We start from the raw sequence: 21,553 nt of genomic DNA, 5'->3' as shown, positions 1-21,553 counted from the left end.
TATCTGCTGGTTCAGTCAAAAGCATGGTCTGCTGGTCAACAATCAGAACTCTCCACTGCCCGTACCTCTGCAGAACACATACTGCCTTAGCATCTTTCTTTAGCAAAGGGTGAAAATTACCTGTTACCTCAAATAAGGAGGTAAAAACTTTGATAGCTGATGCAAACTGTTTTCTTCATGGCACAAAAAATGTTCAGCCGCAATATATGCCTGTGTAGTCTCTTGCTGGCCTTTGTGTCCAACAGTGGTAGCAGCGAGTGCCTGTGTTACATGACATCTGGGAATGCGTCAGAAGAAAAATGAACAGGAAAACTCCCTCTGTTAGGAGAGAGGAAAAAAAAAAAGAAAGAAAGAGGAAAAAAAAGTATCTGTTACATTCCAAAATCAGTCATAATAATGGAAGTTCACATCAGATAAATTGCCAGAGTCAGAATGGACAAACATCTGTTTTATTCATCCCTAGCTATACTAACAAAAATATGATATCCTGTTAGATAAATCACTGATCATTCTGGTTTATTTTGGCAGTTGTGCACCTTGGTATTTTTCACTTAAACAGGAACATATCAGTACTTTATAGCTAGGATGCCTCCAGGTCCAGGTTCACAGTTCATGTGCTTCTGTGACTTTGAACTCTTCTTTTCCTGAGTTTACCAGCAGACAGCTGCACCAGAACAGATATGTTTACATGTGGAGCATAAATGGCAGCATGCAGCTCAGAGTTTCCATTTCCTTTCATATTGTTCAGGAATCCAGGCTCAAAATTTGTGTCCTAAAGCTTTGCCTCATGTACGCATCTGACTTGGCCTTTTATAGTACAAATGTTTTATTTTGACGTTGATTTATCAGTAGAAAGAGCTGACTAGGGAGAAGCTACTTTCACTAGAAATCATCCTCAGTTTACATGAAGTTCAGTTGTGGGTGAAATATCTTTAAAAAAAATCTAAACATCACTTTCTGTGAGGCTTTTAAGCGGTGTATAGATGTGTGGCTAATGTGGAACCACTTTATGGAGCTGTAGCATGATAGATGTGATTTTAAGGCAGAGAAAAATTACATTTTTTATTAAGCTTGACGATGAAATCTGATTTGCTGCTTAAAACGTGGCGCTGACTATTTAAGTTATTGTCTTGCATAGGTGATAAAATATTCCCATATGTACTTGGCAAGGCAGTAATTCTGTGAAGAGGTTATGGTAATTAAAAACAAGAAACAAAACCGTCAGAGTGATTTGTCCATTTGCCCAAGTCTTGAAGTGGAATTAAAGGCTTGAGTGAAGAATATCAATTCTTCTGACTTTACACTGCCCAACAGAATTCTCATCATCACTACTGCCTAATTCCATGTTTATGAGCTTTTCCTTCCCCTTTTGTACCTAATTTGAGTATTTGGGGTTCTTGCTCTGAACGAAAACTATGGTTTATTGGTTATTTTGGTAGTTGAACTTAGTGAAGTAGATATTGTTTAAATGACCTGTAGAAAGACTTACAGTAATTGTGTGTTGTGTTTTGCACACTGTTGTTCTGAAACAAGGTTCCCTAGTTACTCTGATTTGTTAGAATGAGCCTAGCTTTTGGTCATCCTCATGTATCTTTTATGAGAAGAAACTATTTCCACTTATTGGAGCATTTTCACGCAGTTTACTTCTGATACATGTGTGTATATTAATTGCTAGATTTGACCTATGGCCCACTCTTAAAAGTAATCACAGAATCACACAGAATCACAGAATCACAAGGTTGGAAAGGACCCATTGGATCATCGAGTCCAACCGTTCCTAACACTCCCTAAACCATGTCCCTAAGTACTTCATCCACCCGTTCCTTAAACACCTCCAGGGAAGGCGACTCGACCACCTCCCTGGGCAGCCTGTTCCAGTACCCAATGACTCTTACTGTGAAGAATTTTTTTCTGATATCCAACCTGAACCTCCCCTGACGGAGCTTCAGGCCATTCCCTCTAGTCCTGTCCCCTGTCACTTGGGAGAAGAGGCCAGCTCCCTCCTCTCCACAACCTCCTTTCAGGTAGTTGTAGAGAGTAATAAGGTCTCCCCTCAGCCTCCTCTTCTCAAGGCTAAACAACCCCAGCTCTCTCAGCCGCTCCTCATAAGACTTGTTCTCCAGCCCCCTCACCAGCTTTGTTGCTCTTCTCTGGACATGCTCCAGAGCCTCAACATCCTTCTTGTGGTGAGGGGCCCAGAACTGAACACAGTATTCGAGGTGCGGTCTCACCAGTGCCGAGTACAGAGGGAGAATAACCTCCCTGGACCTGCTGGTGACCCCATTTCTGATACAAGCCAAGATGCCATTGGCCTTCTTGGCCACCTGGGCACACTGCTGGCTCATGTTCAGTCGGCTGTCAACCAGCACCCCCAGGTCCTTCTCTTCTGTGCAGCTCTCCAGCCATTCTTCCCCCAGTCTGTAGCGCTGCATAGGGTTGTTGTGCCCCAAGTGCAGGACCCGGCATTTGGTCTTGTTAAACCTCATCCCATTGGTCTCGGCCCAGCAGTCCAGCCTGTTCAGATCCCTTTGCAGAGCCTCCCTACCCTCCAGCAAGTCGACACTTCCTCCCAGCTTAGTGTCATCTGCAAACTTGCTAAGGGTGCACTCGATGCCTTCATCCAGGTCATTGATAAAGACATTGAACAGAGCTGGACCCAGTGCTGAGCCCTGAGGAACTCCACTTGTGACTGGCCTCCAGCTGGAGTTAACTCCATTGACCACCACTCTCTGGGCCCGGCCATCCAACCAGTTTTCAACCCAGGAGAGTGTGCGCCTGTCCAGGCCAGAGGCTGACAGTTTCTGAAGCAGAATGCTGTGAGAAACTGTGTCAAAGGCTTTACTGAAGTCCAAGAAGACTACATCCACAGCCTTTCCCCCATCCAGTAGTTGAGTGATTTTGTCATAGAAGGTGATCAGGTTAGTTTGGCAAGATCTGCCTTTTGTAAACCCATGTTGACTGGGCCTGATCACCTGGTTCTCTTGCGTGTGCTTCATGATAGCACTCAAGATTACCTGTTCCATGACTTTCCCTGGCACTGAGGTGAGACTGACAGGCCTGTAGTTCCCCGGATCCTCTCTGCAACCCTTCTTGTATATGGGCACAACATCAGCCAGCCTCCAGTCTAGTGGAACTTCCCCAGTCAGCCAGGACCTCTGGAAGATGATGGATAGGGGTTTGGAAAGGACATCCGCCAGTTCCTTCAATACTCTTGGGTGGATCCCATCCGGCCCCATAGACTTGTGGACGTCTAGCTGGGCAAGCAAGTCTCTAACCGCCTCCTCTTGGATCACGGGAGCCTCAATCTGCCCCTCTAACTCTTGGATTTGTAAACAGAAGGAACAACTTTCTTTGCTATTAAAGACTGAGGCGAAGAAGGCATTGAGTACCTCAGCCTTGTCCTTATCCCCTGTCACTGTTATTCCTTCTGCATCCACTAGAGACTGGATATTCTCCCTCGTCCTCCTTTTCCTGTTAATGTACTTGTAGAAAGACTTTTTGTTGTCTTTCACAGACTTAGCGAGTTTTAATTCTAGTTGGGATGTCTAATGTAATGGTTGTGCACTGCTGGTACATGAAATTTAATTTTTAATCTTCATTCTAATGTTCCTTATGATACGTGGGCTATAAAATTGAAGCATAAAATCAAACAGCAGAATATTTGTAGAATTAGGGTATGCTCGTTATATGACCATGCAGTGAGACCATCCGGAGAGCTGTACTCACTGAAAATTTTACTCAAAAATAGGCTTTTAATACTTGTCCTGATCATTGTCCAGTCTTGTCAGTGCAAGAAGGGGACCTGAAATGCAAAGCAAGGCCTGGGACTCTAAAATCCCTGGTCTGTGTTGGCATATGTTGCCATGGAGTTGTGTTCTCAGGCTGGAAGTGCAAATAGCTGTACGTTTTCTCTGAGCTTCACTGAAGGCAAATCATTTAGCTCTTTTTTTCCTTAGAACTGCTCTGTTTGTGACAGGAAGATCAAAGTGAACGGTTAACATCATGCTGGCATCATTACATCTATTACAACCACCTTACCTGCTTGCAGAGCAGCAGCCCAGATAGTAGGGAATTTGCGGGGCTGGGAAATGGCTACTTGGCAGGGGACAGGATGGTGAGGCTTTTAGCGGGGGGAGCTGAAGCTGGGTAAACATTCAGTGTAGGCAGGTAGGAGTGATTGTGTCATAAACTTCCCTTCAGTGGAGGTACAGCAGACTACATCTACTTAGGTAGATGATTGTTCCCAAAATCTTAATCAGTTCACCTATAATCCGTAATTGACTTTTGTTGACAAACCATGTATGAGAAATAATAACCGAAATAAACAAGCCTCTGTATTACTTTAAATTTCTGTTGTTACATTTAAAGTGATTAGCTGTTTTATCTCATAATCTCTAAATGTGGAAACTGTTGAAACTTCCCATTTGAAATGTGTATTTCTTTTTCATTGATGCTTTCATTTGGAAGCAGGAAACAATCTGAAACTAATTGTATTAAATGTTTCAGCACAAAGATTTTAAAATATAATAGCTTGGCATATTGCTCTGTCTTCTCACTATTCCTCAGAGGAAATCAAATGGAGTTAGTAACTTTCAGCCGGGCAGCTTTTCTACCACATCCTGTTTCCTTCCACATGCTTGGAGAAAGCACCTACGTTCCCCTCCTTTTCCTCCACTTCAAATGAAGAAGTCTCATTCTCTGTGTATAACGATGAACACCGGTGTTTTGGTAGCTTTCTGAATGTTGATACAGGATTTGGGTTCTTTAGGCAAATGTGCATTTTGGCCTCCATACCAAAGGGAAGCATTACAAATAATAGGGGAATATGCATAGCTACCCAGGTAAGTGCCCCCCCAGCTCTCCTGGGTGTTTGTCCTGGCTGCTTAGACTGCCTTGAAGGATGTTAAGCACCTCCCCAAGAGCCCTGAAGTGCTGTGTCTGCTGTTGCTCTGCTCACAGGGAGGCTGAAATCTCTGCTTTTCTCTCACTGAAAGGTAGACTTGCAATCCCCCTTTCTCTAAGGAAAACTGACCCTTGAAAAGGCATGGCATGAAAAGGACTAACTCCCTGGAAACTTTGTTTGGAAACGTTAGGAGACTGCTATGTGTATACGCTGGCAATCTCCGTAAGAGACAAAGTATTTTCCCACCCTCTCAAGTACTTGGTAGTTTATCTGTTGTTTATATTAAAGATTGATCGTGGTCACGTATTCCCAACTCAGAGTTCTCATTAATCACACAGTGCCACATATGAGAGAAGAATGGGGGTTACTGGAAAGTAGACATGTGATCCCTGGCTCTGCTTTTAATATGACTTATCCTGACATTAGCTTTGTTCCTGTGAATTACTGTGTTTGCATAAATCTCATTTTGTTGTTGTTGGGTTTTTTTTGTTTATTTGAGTTTTTTTGTTTCCCTGTTGAGTATGTCTGTTTTTCTCGGGGCTATTCAGAAAAAGATAATATTACAATGATTTTGGAGAATGTTAATCATGACGCTTGCCATGTCATTATTTCAAGAGGTCCCTGCTTCCCCCCTACACATGCCCACCCCTTGTTTGCTAGCTCTCCCAGCAGCCATTTCCTCCCTCTGAGCCGAGCCACGCAGGCAATTGTTTCAGCCTGTTTCAGCCTGTTCAAAATGAAGGGGTGGAGAAGGGTTGGAAAAGGACTGGTGGGATGAAGACAAATGCACGAAGGCTGGGACTTCCTGGAGTGCATTGGCTGCCAACAGAAAGATGCTTTCGCCTACAACAGCAGAGCTGATCTTACCTCTTCCTCCTTGACCCTGCTGAAGATTTCCAGCCCCAAAATGTACAATCTGCTGTTTATGGTCTGCTTCTAAGAATGAGGGTCAAACTCGTTCACAAGAGGGAGAAAGAAAAGGGAATTTACTAGTTTTTGCAAGGTAATTGGGTTGCAGAGACACTTTACCAGCCTGGCTTGGAGTCGGGTCCAGGAGCCTCTGAAGCAATCGATTTTCCCACCCTGAGTTGCCTGGCTGAAAGTCGCTTCATATCTTTCAGAGGCACGTATTGATTCCCAACTCTTCAGTGTGTTCTGGTGGGGAGTAGTTACACTGGAAAAATTTCAACCAACAGGAGATTCAATCCCTTGATTTTTTTTTTTTTTAATTGCTGTTTGCTTGTGTTTGTCTAATAAAAAGAAATTATTTGAATTTTAAAAGAGGCGATTGAAATAATGTATACTTGACAAATCACAGCAAATTAGCGCTGAAGAGACTGACATAATTTAGTACAGATTGGAGTTCTGCTAAAAATACTTTGCCAGGCATATCCTAATAGTGCACAGATTTTTTTTCCTGAGTCAGATAAAATGAATGTCTGAGTTCTTTGGTGCAGAGCCCTGTTATAGAATTCACAGTTTGAGAGTATCTTCAGCACTGAAACAGTACTGTAAATGCTGGTTTGTGTTTAAAATTAAGCATCTGCTCCACAAGGGCAGGAGTGGAGAATTCTCAGAATTTAGGGGAATTTAAGTCCATTAGTTATGATGAAAGCATGTCTTCAGTGAAATCAAGAGAGGAGGAATAATGCAATGAAGTCTTAGATCTGTAAGAATTTTAAACATTTAAAGTAAATATAATTACCCAGAAATAACTATTTCAGAGGACTTGATGTTTTTAAAAGACTTTGATTCCAAGTAATTTGGATTCCCGGGTTTTTTTTCCCCATGCGACTACTTTTGATGACATACTGTACATATAAAGAATAAGGCAATTTATTTCTGAGTTGGGAATAGTTTTTTAATCAGACTCAGTAATGTAAATAGACCTCTATTTGAAAGTTCATTCAAAACTGAGTACTGGTGTATATTTAAGTGCACTGTATGCTAAAGTAGAAATATTCCTAGTGTTTAACTGAAAGCATGTTTTATGTGTGGTTTTGTTTTGTTTTTTTTTAATGTTTAACAGTAACTGAAGCTGGCTTTGGTGCTGACATTGGAATGGAGAAATTCTTCAACATCAAATGCAGAGCCTCTGGCTTGATTCCCAGTGTGGTTGTACTTGTTGCTACAGTGAGGGCTTTGAAGATGCATGGAGGTGGGCCAAATGTAAGTTTTTGCACCTTTCTTGGAAAAGAAACTTGTTGCTAATATTTGAAATGTGTAAAGTATCTTGGTTTAAGAAGTAATGTGTGTACTCTATGGGCAGTGTTTAGATATCCCTCCTGAGTTACCTCATTATATAGATGTTACATTCAAAGTTAATGCAGGAATGGAAAGGCACAAATTAAAGAAAAAAGGTGAAAGAGCTCTGAAGAAGTACTAAAGTTTGCTGAGGGAGAGAAGTTTGTTTGCATGAAAAAAAGTTCTCTGTGTGTGTATGTATATATACTCTTTTCCCTGCCTTTTGAAATAACATTTTTAGGTTCACTGAAGTACTCCCAGGCTGGGAAAGTTGGAAGCTGAGAAGGAATGGGAAGAGTTGCAGTATGTGAGCAGAAGTAGGAAACTTATTTAGTGAAGTTTTTGAGATTTCCTTCACTGCAATAATGGGAACCCATTCTGCCCTTTTAATATGCTCAGGTTAATTCCCTCAGGGATGCTAAAGTAACTGATAAAATTGTGCAAGTGTTTTCCCAGTGTACCAAAAGTCACCAGTGTTACTGGGTGTTGCTGTTTAAGCCACAAAGAGACTTGTGCATACTACTGACTGTAGAAGGACTCCTCAGTCATACAATCAAATCGGACTCTGGGAGCCAGGCAGACAGACACTTAACTTCCTAGAAGCACTCCCATCTGTCCAGCAACATGCCAGTGAGTAATACTGGGAAAAAGTCTCACTGGGTGTAAATACCAGAGCTGTTTCCACAGCCACAACATTTTGGAATGTGTAATCTCCCTTACAGCTAATTGTCTCTTAGAGCTAAGCTGAACTGTCCTTTCTCAGGTTGGCACAATTGTATAACTTCTTATCACTTTAGGCCCCATCTAAAGTGAATTTTGGTTTTTTTTTAATTATAACCCTAAATGCATATCAAGGCAGGTAGATTGTCATTTGTGTTATCATTCAATCTAGCAAGAGCAGGACTTAAACATGTCTTAATAACTGTCTAATCTGTGTCTTTACAAGTATAAAGACACAGATAAAGCTTTCATTTGTTTACATATTGCATCATAGAGGCATGTAGAGTACCAGATACTTTTACTAGGAGATTAACTCTAAATGGACCAAGACCAATGGTCGAGACAAAAGTGACCAACTCCAATATCTGGGAATCAATGTATGTGCTCCTTGAAGACTCAGTATAATATCCTGGTGATACTCTTTTGTTTGTATACCTTTGTGCTTTCCAGTAAAGTAAATTACTTGCCTGCAGTTCCTTGCCAGGTACAGTAATTACAGGACACTCAAAGATGATATTCCTTTTCTAATCTTCTGTGTTACTGTTATTCCTTTAGTCAGCTGTTGGAGGTTGCTGTCCGTCATTGAAAAACACCGTTGTGGTTTTATGCATGTAGAATGGGATCCAATTACCTTCTCTGTAATAAATCTTTTACAACTAGTTGCCGAGTCACTACCTGTATCTTGCTATCCAAGCACAATAGAAAGTGTAGCTATGCGCCATGTATGGGTGTAACTTGAAATAAAATAGAAGCTGCAATCAAGCTATGATGTTGTGTGCAATGTACTTGCTGACTGGCAGTATAGAAAGGAAGCAAAAGTGCCCTTCTGACCATTTAGGATTATGACACGTGTCAGTCTGTGATGACTTTATTTATTATTCCAGGTAACTTCTGGTGCCCCCCTGAAGAAAGAATACACAGAAGAGGTGAGATAAACTATTATAAAACTTTACAAGGAGGTCTGGTTTGAAGGGACAAACTCAGAACTTCTCATTCCTCTGACTGGATAGTGTGCAGCCTCAGGTTTGACAGTAGCAGGTTCTAATGCTGATATTCAGTGAATACCTTTAACAGGCATTGGCCAACAAGTAAAACCATCTCATCTTGCCCCAGCTGCTCAATGTTATCTCTCTTGTGTGTGCTTTGTGTGTGATTGCATGGTAGATTGTACTAAGGAACTAAGCTAGCTGAAAAATAACTTCTTTTTTTAGTAGTTTTTCCAGGACCACTGAGTTTTCAGATTGATCAGCTCTTCATTCCAGTCCATCATTCAGGCATTTGTGGCAGCACAAGAGCAGAGGTCAAAGACGATCCCTGAAATTAATGATAGTTTAATCTGTTCGTTAAACAACAGGTTTAATCTGTTTGTGCTTCACATCTGGTGCTGGATGTCACTTTTGAAACAAGAGTGGATTCTACAGGGTTGTTTTCTCTGTCTCTTTGCTGTAGGCGAATTCTGGTCTTTTGGTTTTATCAGGTTAAGGATATGTGTGTTGTTGCAATTAAGACAATGCCTACAAAGCGTGAGGTAAAAGAGTAAATAAGGAAATTCAGTAATGTGCTTTTATCTGGGATATATTTTTCTATATAGATCACGTTATGCATCTAACACATCTCTATATCAAACCCTACCCTGCTACTGTAGTGTGTTTATAAACTTTGCAAACAGGAGATTAACAGCCTTTTCACGATCATTGCAGGCTACCAGTTATCAGCTGCACTGTCTTCCTATGTCCTAAAAAAGAGCAATATATTCATGTACAAATTTTGGACACTGCTTAGTTGTTTAGATATGTCTGTTGCTTATTAACTGAAATAAGAATTAATAAGATAAGTGCCCAAATATTTTTGTCTGGAAGCATTTTACTTGCCTGCAGCTGTCATGATGAGCACTGTTTATGTTCAGTTTCATTTATGGAAAATTCTTTGGCTGGAGAAGACTTGGTGTATCTTACCATTTCCATTAATTTTTATTTAATTGCACAGAACCTCCAGCTGGTAGCTGATGGCTGCTGTAATCTACAGAAACAGATTCAAATTACCCAGCTCTTTGGAGTTCCTGTTGTGGTTGCTCTAAATGTCTTCAAGTAAGCCTATTCTTTCAGTACTCTTCTGAGTAAATCCACAGTTCAAATTTCACACGTTTCTTGGTTTTTAAATTAATCGGTTTTGGCATGAAGGGAAAAAAGCTATTAAAGAATTGCCTTTTTTCATCATGAATATGAAGACCCTTAAATTTTTAGCTTGTTCCTAATGTTTTATAACCACCAACAAAAGTATACACTGTTATTGAAATATTAATATTTCACAATAATTATCTATAACAATTTAAAAAAAGTGTTCTTCAAGCATGTAAACACGTATGTTGTGTGTAAATGCATTAGGTGTATTGCCCAATTTCTGTGTCAACTTGCTGTACAGCTGCTGATGGTAGAAATAGGATAAGTGTATACGGTTATGAAAGAGAACTCATTAAACAAAATAATGATATGGAACTGTTTGGTTGGCAGAACTGACTCTCCTGCTGAGGTTGATCTTGTGTGTAAGATTGCAAAGCAGTCTGGAGCGTTTGATGCTGTACCCTGCAATCACTGGTCGGCTGGTGGTAGAGGAGCAGTAAAATTAGCTCAAGCTGTGGAAAAGGCGGCCAATCAGAAAAACAGTTTCAAATATCTCTACAGCTTGGAGGTAAGGTATCTTTCTTTTTTTTTAAAAAAAAGAAAAATAAAAGAATACATGCTGCATCAGTGTTGGATTTAAAACAAGAATAACATTACAACAAAGCTATCTAAGATACTTTGAAAGAGGCTTGACTTGGCCTAACATCACAAAGAAGGCTGAAGAGAACAAACTCTGTTGCTTGTCTAATGAATAGGATGCTTGCTGGTAATGCTCATATTTAGTGCATTGAATGATATTTCTGAAACTTTCTTGTATCAGAATTTCTTGTTTAACATAGAAGTATGTCTGTAGGTGGAGCATTCACAAATTATGTTGGGACACTTCTCCACAAAGATCTCACAGTTTTAGGTCTCATGGTATTTATACTGACAATCAGCTAATATGAAATATAGTTACCTATCTCACAGTCATGGGCATTGCTCCAAATTGTGGCTTCCTGAAGCATTCACTTTCTGTGTGAGAAGAATGTTAGAGACAGCATGTGCACACTCTTGCTACGTGCCTGTCAGGCTGACAGGTCAATATTGACAGAAAGCAGCACTCACTCACACGCCCACTCTCAGCCTTCAGTCAGTCATGAAGAGCACAGGCAGACAAGTCCTGTTCCTTCTCTTCCTACTGGTCAGGATTGGAGTCTGCTAGTGCAGTGCTGCACACACAATACGTGTGTCACTGCTGCTATTGGTCTTAGGTCCTCAGTCTCTCTCTAGAAGCAGCCCCCAGTGCCCCTGCCCTGCTCCAGTTGTTGGCACCAGAGTCCACACACCCCTGAGGTTCAGACCTCACGCCAGCTGCTGACACTCAGACCTCTCCTCCTGCTCTCTGGTGTTCGTAAGTACACATCTAAAGCAGACAGCACATTGGCCCAGAAAGTAGTCAGATATCAGATTAAATGGGAATAGAACCATAGAATTGCTTGGATGGAAAAGACCTCTGAGATCAAGTCCAACCGTACCTGTCCACTACTACACATTCTCCCTCAGCACTTCATCTACCCATCTTTTAAGAACCTCCTCAACCACCTCCTCAGACAGCCTGTTCCAGTGCGAGATAACCCTTCCAGTGAAGAAATTTTTCCTAATGCTTCATGTCTAATCTGAACCTTCCCTGGAACAACTTGAGGTCATCTCCTCTCATCCTATTACCTATTACTTTGGATAAGAGACCAACACCCACCTTGCTACAACCTCCATTCAGGTAGTTGTAGATAGTGACAGGGTCTCCCCTCAGCCTTCTCTTCTCCAGGCTAAACAACCTCAATTCCCCCAGCCCCCTCTCATAAGACTTGTTCTCCAGCCCCTTCACCAGCTTCATTGCCCTTCTCTGGACACACTCCAGGACCTCAGTGAGGGGCCCAAAACTGAACACAGTGTTTGAGGTGTGGCCTCACCAGTGCCGAGTACAGAGAGGGGCACAATCACTTCCCTGGTCCTGCTGGCCATGCTGTTTCTGATACAGGCCAAGTTGCCTTTGGAATTCTTGGCCGCTTGGGCACACTGCTGGCTCACATCCAGCTGTCTGTCAACCAACACCCCCAGGTCCTTCTCTGCCAGGCAGCTTTCCAGACACTCTTCCCTAAGCCTGTAGTGGGTTTGTTGTGCCCCAAGTGCAGGACCCGGCACTTGGCCTTGTTGAACCTCATCCCGTTGGTCCCAGCCCAGTGGTCCAGCCTGTTCAGATCCCTCTGCAGAGCCTCCCTACCCTCCAGCAGATCGACACTTCCTCCCAGCTTAGTGTCATTCACAGACTTACTAAGGGTACATTCAATCCCTTTATCCAGATCTTTGATAAAGAGATTGAACAGAACTGGACCCAGTGCTGAGTCCTGGGGACACGACTTGTGACCGATCTCCAACTGGATTTAACTCCATTTAACACAGTTCCTTGGGCCCAGCCATCCAGCCAGTTTTTTTACCTAGCAGAGGGTGTACCTGTCCAGGCCAATGGCAGCCAGTTTCTCAAGCAGAATGCTGTGAGAAGTGGTGTCAAAGGCTTCACTGAAGTCCAGGTACACTACATCCACAGCATTTCCCTCATCCATTAAGCGGGTCACCTTGTCAGAGAAGGAGATTAGGTTAGTTTGTTAGGACCTGCCTTTCATAAACCCATGCCAACTGGGCCTGATCACCTGATCCTCTTGTGTATGCTGTGTGATAGCACTCAAGATGACCTACTCCATGACTTCCCTTGGCACTGAGGTCAGACTGACAGGCCTGTAGTTCCATGGATCCTCTCTCCGACCCTTTTTATAAATGAGCGTAACATTTGCCAGCCTCCAGTCAAGTGGAACTTCCCCAGTTAGCCAAGACTGCTGGTACATGAAACAGAAAACGGACTGTGGTGCTCAAACACAAAGCTCAGTCATACAAGCTGCTAACCAGACATCTTTATGCTTTACTGGCTCTTCTTCCTACATCCCATAAGCAGTTCTGTATTGCTGTAGACAATCACCCTTTTGTTTACAAAGTTTTCTGACTCACCTTGGTGCATTTCATACCAAGGACAATGGTCACATCTTCCCCTTGGATAGCCTTAGGAAACAGCTAATTCGGTGTACTCTAATTTACTCCTATTAGATTCTTCCTCTGATTACATTACCAGGGTTCCCATACATATACTCTGTTCCTTGCTTGGGCTTTGCATTTAATTTACATAGCTGTTAGTCAGGTAACCTAATAAAGGATAGTGTGGTCCATGTTTCAATCCTCTATCTGCCAGAGATAGTGACTTATTTTCCATGTGTTGGAGACTTTATTATTGCAGTCCTCTGTAAGGTAACATTGCAGTGTTGTGATCTGTCAAGAGGAGCAGCTTGCAAAAAGAACCGCTTGGGCCTCTGAAAGCACCATGCCGGAGAATCGCTGTGCAGGCAGAACTTTTGGAGGGATGTATTACTGAGAGGTTATTTCTCAGAACGTTCCTGACTATCCAAATGTGGGAGGAATAAAATTTGGGCAGCAAAATAGACTTCTCTGGCACCAAGGAAGCCCTTGCTAAATTCCAGATCCTGTGTTCCAGTGTTACTGAAGTTTCTTTAGAAAATGTTTGAATGTTATTTTTTTAACAGCAGAACCTCAACTTCATTCTTTTAAGTGGCTGAAAGTTCCTGTTTTAATTCTTCTTGCCAGAAAAAAGTTCAACCTGAGGTAGATATTTCCTACCTCAGATGTGTCTTTCACGCTTGCTCCTCCCCGATACCTACATAGTATCTGTTGCATCCATTTTATTTATTTTCACCTCTCACAGTATTTTCCCAAATGCCAGTAATCCAGTCAACTGCTATAAGTATTAACCACTGCTTTCACAGAATGGATGGAAATGCCCCAGCACCTATATTTGCAAGGTATCTGTCAGGGCGTTTGGCCCAAAAGAACTTTTTTATAGCCAAACAATGGACAATGTATCAGCTTTTCTGAATTTATCTCTAATGAAATGTTCTGGCAACCGAACATACCATTTTATGGGTTTTACATTATAAAATGGAAAAAAAATCTTTCAGAAATATGTGTAATAGTTTTCCCATAGGACACTTGTGTTACAGAGATAGCTCATTAACGTTTGACAAGTCCCATATTCAAGCTCTGGTGTTACAATATTATGTCATTTACAATCTTGTGCTGTGAATGAGTAGAAGGGATTGGTAAAGGTGGACTACCTCTATAAAGGAAGAAAACGAGATTGATTTCTGCTTTAATGTCTTTCCCAGGCACATCTTTTTGTGCTGTGTTGCATAAGCAGCATGATCTTAAGCAGAAAGGGAATTAATCACATTTTTACATCAACTTAATATCCCAAACACAACACAAGTATTATAAGCTTAAAACATATGTTGAATGGGTTTTATAAAAACATATAAAATCTTTTTAAGAACTGTAGAAAAGTAAATTCAAGGCAACAAAAACAGTCAAGTGTAATGTTCAGGCTGTTTCATTCTTACTGTGCAAAGGGTGGAAACTGAAGCAGTTGTTAGGAGTAGGAGAGTGAACCAGCAAAGCTGTCACTTGTACAGTGTTGTAGGTCATTTGGTCACTGGGTCTACAAGGACATGAACAAAAGCCACCTCTTCCAAATGAGCCTGCCTAGGTATTAATCAAAATTGTACCAGGATTTTTTGATGTAGCACTTTCAAGGACTGAGTTCTACTGTTCAAAGAGCTAACTACAATAGAAAATTAAGAGAGAGAAAAGGTAGTAAGATGAGACTTAGATTATTTCCTTCCATCGTTGTGCCTAAAGGGTATGTGAGTGAAAGAATGTAGTCCCATTCCTCATTGTCGAGTTACTGCTGGATTTGTCCAGTTATTGAATGCTTTGAAGTCCTGGTTGCCTCAACTTTGACAGGATTTGCTGTGGTATCTTTTTTCTTTTCTTTCCCCTTTGAAACGTCAAAGGGGGAAATACTTTGCCCAAAGAACTTTTTTATAGCCAGACAATGGACAGTGTATCAGCTTTTCTGAATTTATCTCTAATGAAATGTTCTGGCAACTGAACATACCATTTTATGGGTTTTGCATTATAAAATGGAAAAAAAATCTTTCAGAAATATGTGTAATAGTTTTCCCATAGGAAAACCCCTATCACTTCATTCATATCTCTGTCTTTATGATGTTACTCTACTCTTCACTTTACTCCAGGCCTCCCTTTAGTTCTTTGATATCTATGTATTTTATTTTCTTTAGCCTATAAAATTTCATCAGAATTTGCTTCCAAAATTGTATATAATTAGAACAACTTCCAATAGCACAGACCGTTGTAGCCATATTAGAGTCATTCAAAATTTTGGTATTTTGTTAGAAAACATTACCCTGGGGATTTAAAAAAAAAAAAACAAAACCCCTATATGTAATGCTGTTCCAGATCCCTTTTTGCTAGTTACACCACAAATTGCATCGAACTATATTATAGGTATTCAGTCATGCATCTAATTAAAGGGTGGTCCAGTTCAACTAGGCTGTCTTTGAGGGTTTTCCAAATGGATGCATCTCTGCAGTGCTTTATGTAATTTCCAAGTGTATCTGAAAACAAAGACCTCCTAGAAAGGTGTTCACAAATGTATATCATGGGAGAACAACAGGAAAGTCTTTTCTAGATCTGTCAAACGCTGGTAAAAAGTTGAGGAATGGCTTTTTTTTTTTTTTTTTTTTTTTTTTTGTGAGTCCTAAGGTATGTCTGTACATTTATGCTATCTTGTCCAGTGATACCCAAGCATGTGCTAAATGAGTGATTTTAGACAGTGGACACAACACAGTTGCATCTGTTCAGGACTCAGGCTCATCTAATCAGTCCTGTTGAGTATCATAGCAAGCAGACTTAATCAGAACAGTGTGATTGTGTTCCTTGAAGCATCTCATTTGATCTGTTTAAAATTCCTCAGGTGTCTCTACATGACACAGTGCTCTATAGTCTCATTTTTAGATTGCTTTTCAGCTTCTCTTTATTTCTCTAAGCAGGCAAGCTTTTCTTTTTATCCTGGTAACTGATGCTTGTAATTTTTTTTTAAATACTACTTGATTCTAGCAAGGGTTTGTTTGACATGTGGTATTAGATGAATGAATATTCTTCAAGAATTGAAATGAGAACAGAATAAGCTTCAAATATATTTTGAAGGCAATGTGAAGAGTAGCTGCATATGCAATCTTGGGAGTGCATGTGTGTGCCAGTGTCATTTCGTGGATCAAGTAAAAGAATTGTTCTCTGACAAGTAACCCCAGCACTATTGCCACTTTAAAAGTTTAAGAAAAGGACATAAACAGATACAGGATAAAGTGTGGCATGAAATACAGCATTAGGAATTGCATAGCAGGATGAGTGGATCAGGCAAATGATGAGTTTTCATATGATAGGGTCCAGAGTTTGTAACATAGTTTTAAAGATTATTGGCAGTAGTCATAATAAATGCTATAAGAGTGTGTGGTTTTAATATGGATTTCTGCCCCCACTGCTCACTAACCTCTCTTATATGACTGTTGAATTGGTTTCTTGCCAAGTATTTATCTCTAGTGTTTGGAGGATAGGTTTGTTTTAAAGGCCTCCTTCAACTCTCTATGAAATAATATGTACTTTAAAAAAAAAAAAATATGTTCTTGCCACATACGGAATATATCAAAATATCAACTCTCTTATCACTGTTGACTTCCTTTCTGGGTTCACTTTTCTTGAAGTATGGGTCTTCATGTTGCAGCAGAAAGCTATTACTCAAAATAAAGTTGACTGACCCAATAAAAGTAAGTTCAGATAACTAGAGGGAGGATAGGAGAGGATGGAAGCATACGCATCCCATTCCCAAATTTCTCTGGCTTCAGTGCCTGTTCTTTACATGGGAAGAAGCTGTATTCCCCACTTATGCAGGCTTGTTGAGTAATCTGCCTCCTTTCACTATCCTGGTCTCTCTTCTCCTGTAGTGAGCTCTCACTTGACTTACAACAGCCCTTCTTAACTTGGAGGAGGAAACATAGGACTAAATGAAGGCAGGCACTAGTTTTTCAAGAGGTGCATTGCCCCTTCCTGCAAGGCAGCTGGAGTGTAGTGGGTAACACTTCAGGAGACAGAGGAGAGCAGGAGGACAGCCATACGATGTGAGGCAGTATCAGCATATTTGGCCAGTCAGTGACTTAGCATTACCCCCTTAAAAGACTGACATGGTAACCTGACAGCTATAATTGAAGACCCTCAAATCACCTGATTTATGCTGCACTGGAAAACTAAATTGAAGAGTGTCAAGGTCACAAAAGGGAGGAAGGAGGAGAGGTTGTTCCACTCCTCCAAGTCTGTCAAATGATACCTAATTTTTCCAATGCTCTGCCTTTAGAAAATATCATGACAAATGAAAATATTTCCAGGTTGTACTGTGGAAGTTGATTACACAAACATTTTTTGCCAAGTGTAGTGAATTGCCTGGCCAGCCTGCAGAACAAAGGGGAGCACTTCTCAGGGAGACATTGAAGCAGTTAGCAGCCTCAACACTAGTATGTTTCTTCCCCTGGTGGGAGCATATTAATAACTTGGGCAAATCCGGAGCATCTGAGCCCATGGTTTTGGCTGCCCCTGCCTCTGTGGTGCTATGGCAGTATGGTGTGGGCTGCCACCTGGCTCGTTTCTTCCAGTTTTCTCTTTAGCTGTCACTTGGAGGGGTCCAAGTGTAGCATCGAAACAAAGAAAACTCTGCTGGCAGCAGTTCTCTGTGCACTATCTTCTCTTCTATCCACTGCCCACAGTCTCAAATAACAAGAATGAGCTGTGGGGTATGAAGGAGGGAAGAGTAAATGGAGGAGAAGACTCCTTGATGCATGTACTAGGAAAAGGGGAGCAGCTCAGGGAGGAAGGCATAGTCAAGGAGGGCTTATAAGACCTAGGTTTGAGGATGCTGACCTCCAGGAGAATGACCTAAGGCAGACTGTTTCTTTAAATTGGTCAGCATTTCAATCCCACTGTGATTGAATGGGGATGATGTTGTCAGGGGTATTTTCAGTTTCCTCCACTAATACCATGAAGCCACTAAGCCATGAAAGCCATCCGTCATGTGTCTGCTGTCACATCAGCCCAACATACCTCTGTTCCTTTGCCTAAGAGGCACAGAACTCCTGTGTTGTTCTTGATACAGCACAGTCACGTATGAACTCAATGGAAGGTCCTTAAGCACTACCGGAGTAGGAATAAATAAAGTTCTATACGGTGCTTACTGAAATGTCTCCTATTAAACAATAGAAATTATTTCTCATCTTGAAATGCAGGCTGTGCTGCCCTCCAGGGTATGTTAGCCTTCAGCCTATTCCCCCTCACCCTACTGCTAGTAAGCCATCTATCAGTGAAGCCACATTAAAGAGGAATTCCACAGGGCTGTACCAGCCTCTCCTCCCGTTCCCATCAAAGAAATTTCAGTGGAATCTGGACGCTTCTGTCACTGAATTGGGTGTTCTAGTGTTGGAAGCTATCTTTTTTCCACTCCATCTTGGGTTTGTGGCTGTAGGCTTTTGGCGGCATTGTGCTTTTATGTTTGTTTTTGTTATGTTCTTATTCTTTGCATGAAGCAATTTTCTTGGGCACAACTGGCGTTTAAAAGTTAGGGAAATGGAAAATAAATCTCTAACGCCACAGGCTTATGTGTTGAATCACAAACTGTTTGACTTGACTGAATATGCTTTTCCACAAATTAAAAAAGAAACTCTTGTCCTTTGCCAGCAGAGGAAGAGGAGTGCTAAAGACTTGGGAATCCACAGATCTTCTGGAACCAGAATATGCAGACACTTGAATAAATGTGGTTTTATTTTATCCAGGGGAAAAGATAGGAGTTCAAATGTGCAGAGTCAGCTATTGTTCTAACACTGCATTCTGTCACCCCACACAGCACCTTCAGCCATACTTTCATCGTGTTTTCATTTGGCAACCTTCCGAAGAAGAGGAATGAGTGATGTCTGCGTACTGTTTCACTTAGCCAACCAGCAATTCCTTATTACTGCTTTCAGTGAATGCATAAGTTAAAATTTTAAAAGAAAAGCACTACTGCCTTGAATTTTAAACTATTTCAAGAATTTCTGTTTAAAAACAAGAAGCTTAGCATCAGTAAACCCAGATGATGGTGACCTAATAACTAAGTAGTGATCTGATAAAAGTAGGCTGTGAGACTGAAGTGAATGTTTAAAGAACTTGAAGTATTAAATGTGCAAGTCACAAGTGAGTAGTGCTTTTGTATATTCTGTGGTTAAACACGTGTTTTTTAGCAGAATCTTAAGTTTTCTCAGAGAATAAAGTAGTTTTAAATATTTATGTTGTGTAACTGTGAAGAGGTCCTTTCAGACAGTGCTTCTCTGATGGGCATTCACTTAAGGTATTCAGTTTAAGCTAGATAACGACGGCGCTTCTCATAGTAGCTGCAGCCTAGTAGAATGAAAACTGACTACAGACTGACTGCTCCTGACTCTGGCTTTTTGGAGATGTATTCAATGGACTGTGTTTTGTTGAGGAAGTCAGAGGTAATATTTAAAAGCAGAGAAAGGAAGAACAAAAGGAACAGGGTTTGTTTTCGGCAGCCTTGGGGATTGGCTGTGGGGTGTTATAAAGATGAAGTCCTTTCTTCGGGAGCCAAAAAGCTTACAGTTAGGTGTCTAGATTAGAATGCAAAAGATGGGAATCCCAAGACGGGTCCCCGGTAAGATGCATGTTTCATTTCATGCGATACTGACTTTTGGCAACAAGACTGGTTTCAGGACTCCCATCCCAAGCCCTGTGGCCCTGTCCCAACTTGCTGTTTCTGCTGATATAGTTCAGTGATCACATTTCAACAGTTTGAGCAATTCTTTCTGTAGAGATGGCATTTAAGCCCCCTCTGTGTCTCTGCTTTTTATTGGCTTTGCCTTTATGGTAAAATGAATGCGTGAACTGATCTGGGGTTACAACAGCTTTTTTTTCCCCCAAGTTATGTTTTAGCGTAGATCGCTTTCTCTGGTATGTGCAGCTGCACAAACAGCAGTGCTGCCCTTTCAGTTGCACTGGCACATGGGTGACTGTGAGCGTCAGAGGAAGGGAGGGTGAAGGAGGGTCTTTTGAAGCTGGTCTGCTGTCCATGGGAATCCTCATCAAGCCCCATATGGAAAAATGTTAATCTGCAGTCTGCTGTTGCAGCTGAAGAAAGAGATGAAGAGTGAAAGAAATCTGAGGAAAGGCTGGCAGAAATGAAACTATTAAATTAAGTTTTGGTAAAAACCTTTATATGATAGTATTGGAATAAATAAGATTGTGTAATAAGCAGCACCAATTTGTACTGATGTCTTGGATTGCCAAGGGAATGGACTGGAAACAGCAGCATGGCTGGGTAACAACACTGGTATGATTTCATCTTGGATAATCAATTTAATCTTGGGAATGACAGGCTCTCCTCTTTATCAATGCTGATATCTGTATTTAGTCATTCTCTATCAGGTACTGAAATGTGCAGCTGCACAGATACTGGGTTTTGTGAAAGCAGTATATGCACTTCTGCTGTAGCACTTGTTTTGCTTTAACCAAGAAGATAATCCAGTTCATAGTGTGGGTGCTTGGCAGCCTCAACAAGCCCCTGTGTTTGTGCTTGCCTCAGAAGAAGCATATGGCTTTGGTAGCTGTGAATGTGTGAGATTTCACAAATGCTCATTGTCTCTGGCAGGGCTAGGGAGATAATATTTTTTGAGAGAAACACCAAAACTACTGAACTGTCAGCATATATTCATACAATGTGCCCCTGTGGCACCTTCTTATGTTCAGTATCAATTTATATTGAGTATCTCATGCTATAATTTTCTCAAAAGGTAAAATTGGATTTGGGGTGAATTCTCTGAAGCTGCCATAATTCCATCAACATTAGTACTAATACATGATTGCAACTCTGTGAAAGTGAGTTTTTTGTCTAAATCCATACTGTGAATCTGTCACCTGTTCGCCAGCTGAGTGTACGTTGTGTAATGTTGACAGTCTTAAATAAGGAAAATTAGAAGAGAAACAGCTTTTATTGTCGATCTTAAATCTTTTCTGCTTTTGATGCTCTGCACATTTTATCATTATCACTATAGCTGTCCAGATAGCAGAGAATCTGTGGAACCAAGTTGCTGTTTGTATCAGTACCTTGACATGCACTGTTCCAATGAGACTTTTCGTCCTCCCTTCATTTAGACTGTTTTACTGATGGCCTGCAAATAGTTGTATAAGTGTAGCTGAAGGTATGGCATTGTTATTTGCAAGTTGGGGTGAACAACTGGTTTAGCAATGTCCTAGGCCATTGCAGAAAATTCTCAGACAAAAAAGTGAGAGCGGTTAAGTTACTTTTTTTTCTAAGTGTATGAGATTTCTGCTGACTTGTATTTGACCAAGGTATTTAAGGTACAAACAGGTAGCTCACATCATTTTTTTAGAAGAGTCTGCTATTTGTTGGAGAAAAAAAAACAGCTTAAAATTCTGTAATGATTAGTTACTTGTGTAATATGCCTCTATTTTTCAGCCCCTTTGAATCCAGCTAAGCACTTTTCCATATGAACTA

The 21,553-nt window shown here is 41.0% G+C and overlaps 1 protein-coding gene across 4 annotated transcripts in view; it reads left to right on the top strand.

Annotated features, from left to right (window-relative positions):
* The window catches only part of MTHFD1L (methylenetetrahydrofolate dehydrogenase (NADP+ dependent) 1 like), a 158,523-nt gene that overhangs the window by 82,395 nt on the left and 54,575 nt on the right, over positions 1-21,553 (top strand). For all 4 annotated transcript variants that reach the window (XR_008449309.1, XM_054063516.1, XM_054063517.1 and 1 more), the window contains 4 exons: positions 6,933-7,072; positions 8,752-8,793; positions 9,854-9,954; positions 10,378-10,555. Coding sequence is in view for 3 of the 4 variants with exons in the window: in XM_054063516.1 (XP_053919491.1) it covers positions 6,933-7,072; positions 8,752-8,793; positions 9,854-9,954; positions 10,378-10,555 (461 nt within the window). In the remaining variant the exon portion in view is untranslated. The remainder of the gene's footprint in view (positions 1-6,932; positions 7,073-8,751; positions 8,794-9,853; positions 9,955-10,377; positions 10,556-21,553) is intronic.

Source organism: Cuculus canorus, chromosome 3, assembly GCF_017976375.1.
Source record: "Cuculus canorus isolate bCucCan1 chromosome 3, bCucCan1.pri, whole genome shotgun sequence".
Taxonomy (NCBI): domain Eukaryota; kingdom Metazoa; phylum Chordata; class Aves; order Cuculiformes; family Cuculidae; genus Cuculus; species Cuculus canorus.
This window is presented reverse-complemented; position numbering and strand designations above follow the sequence as displayed.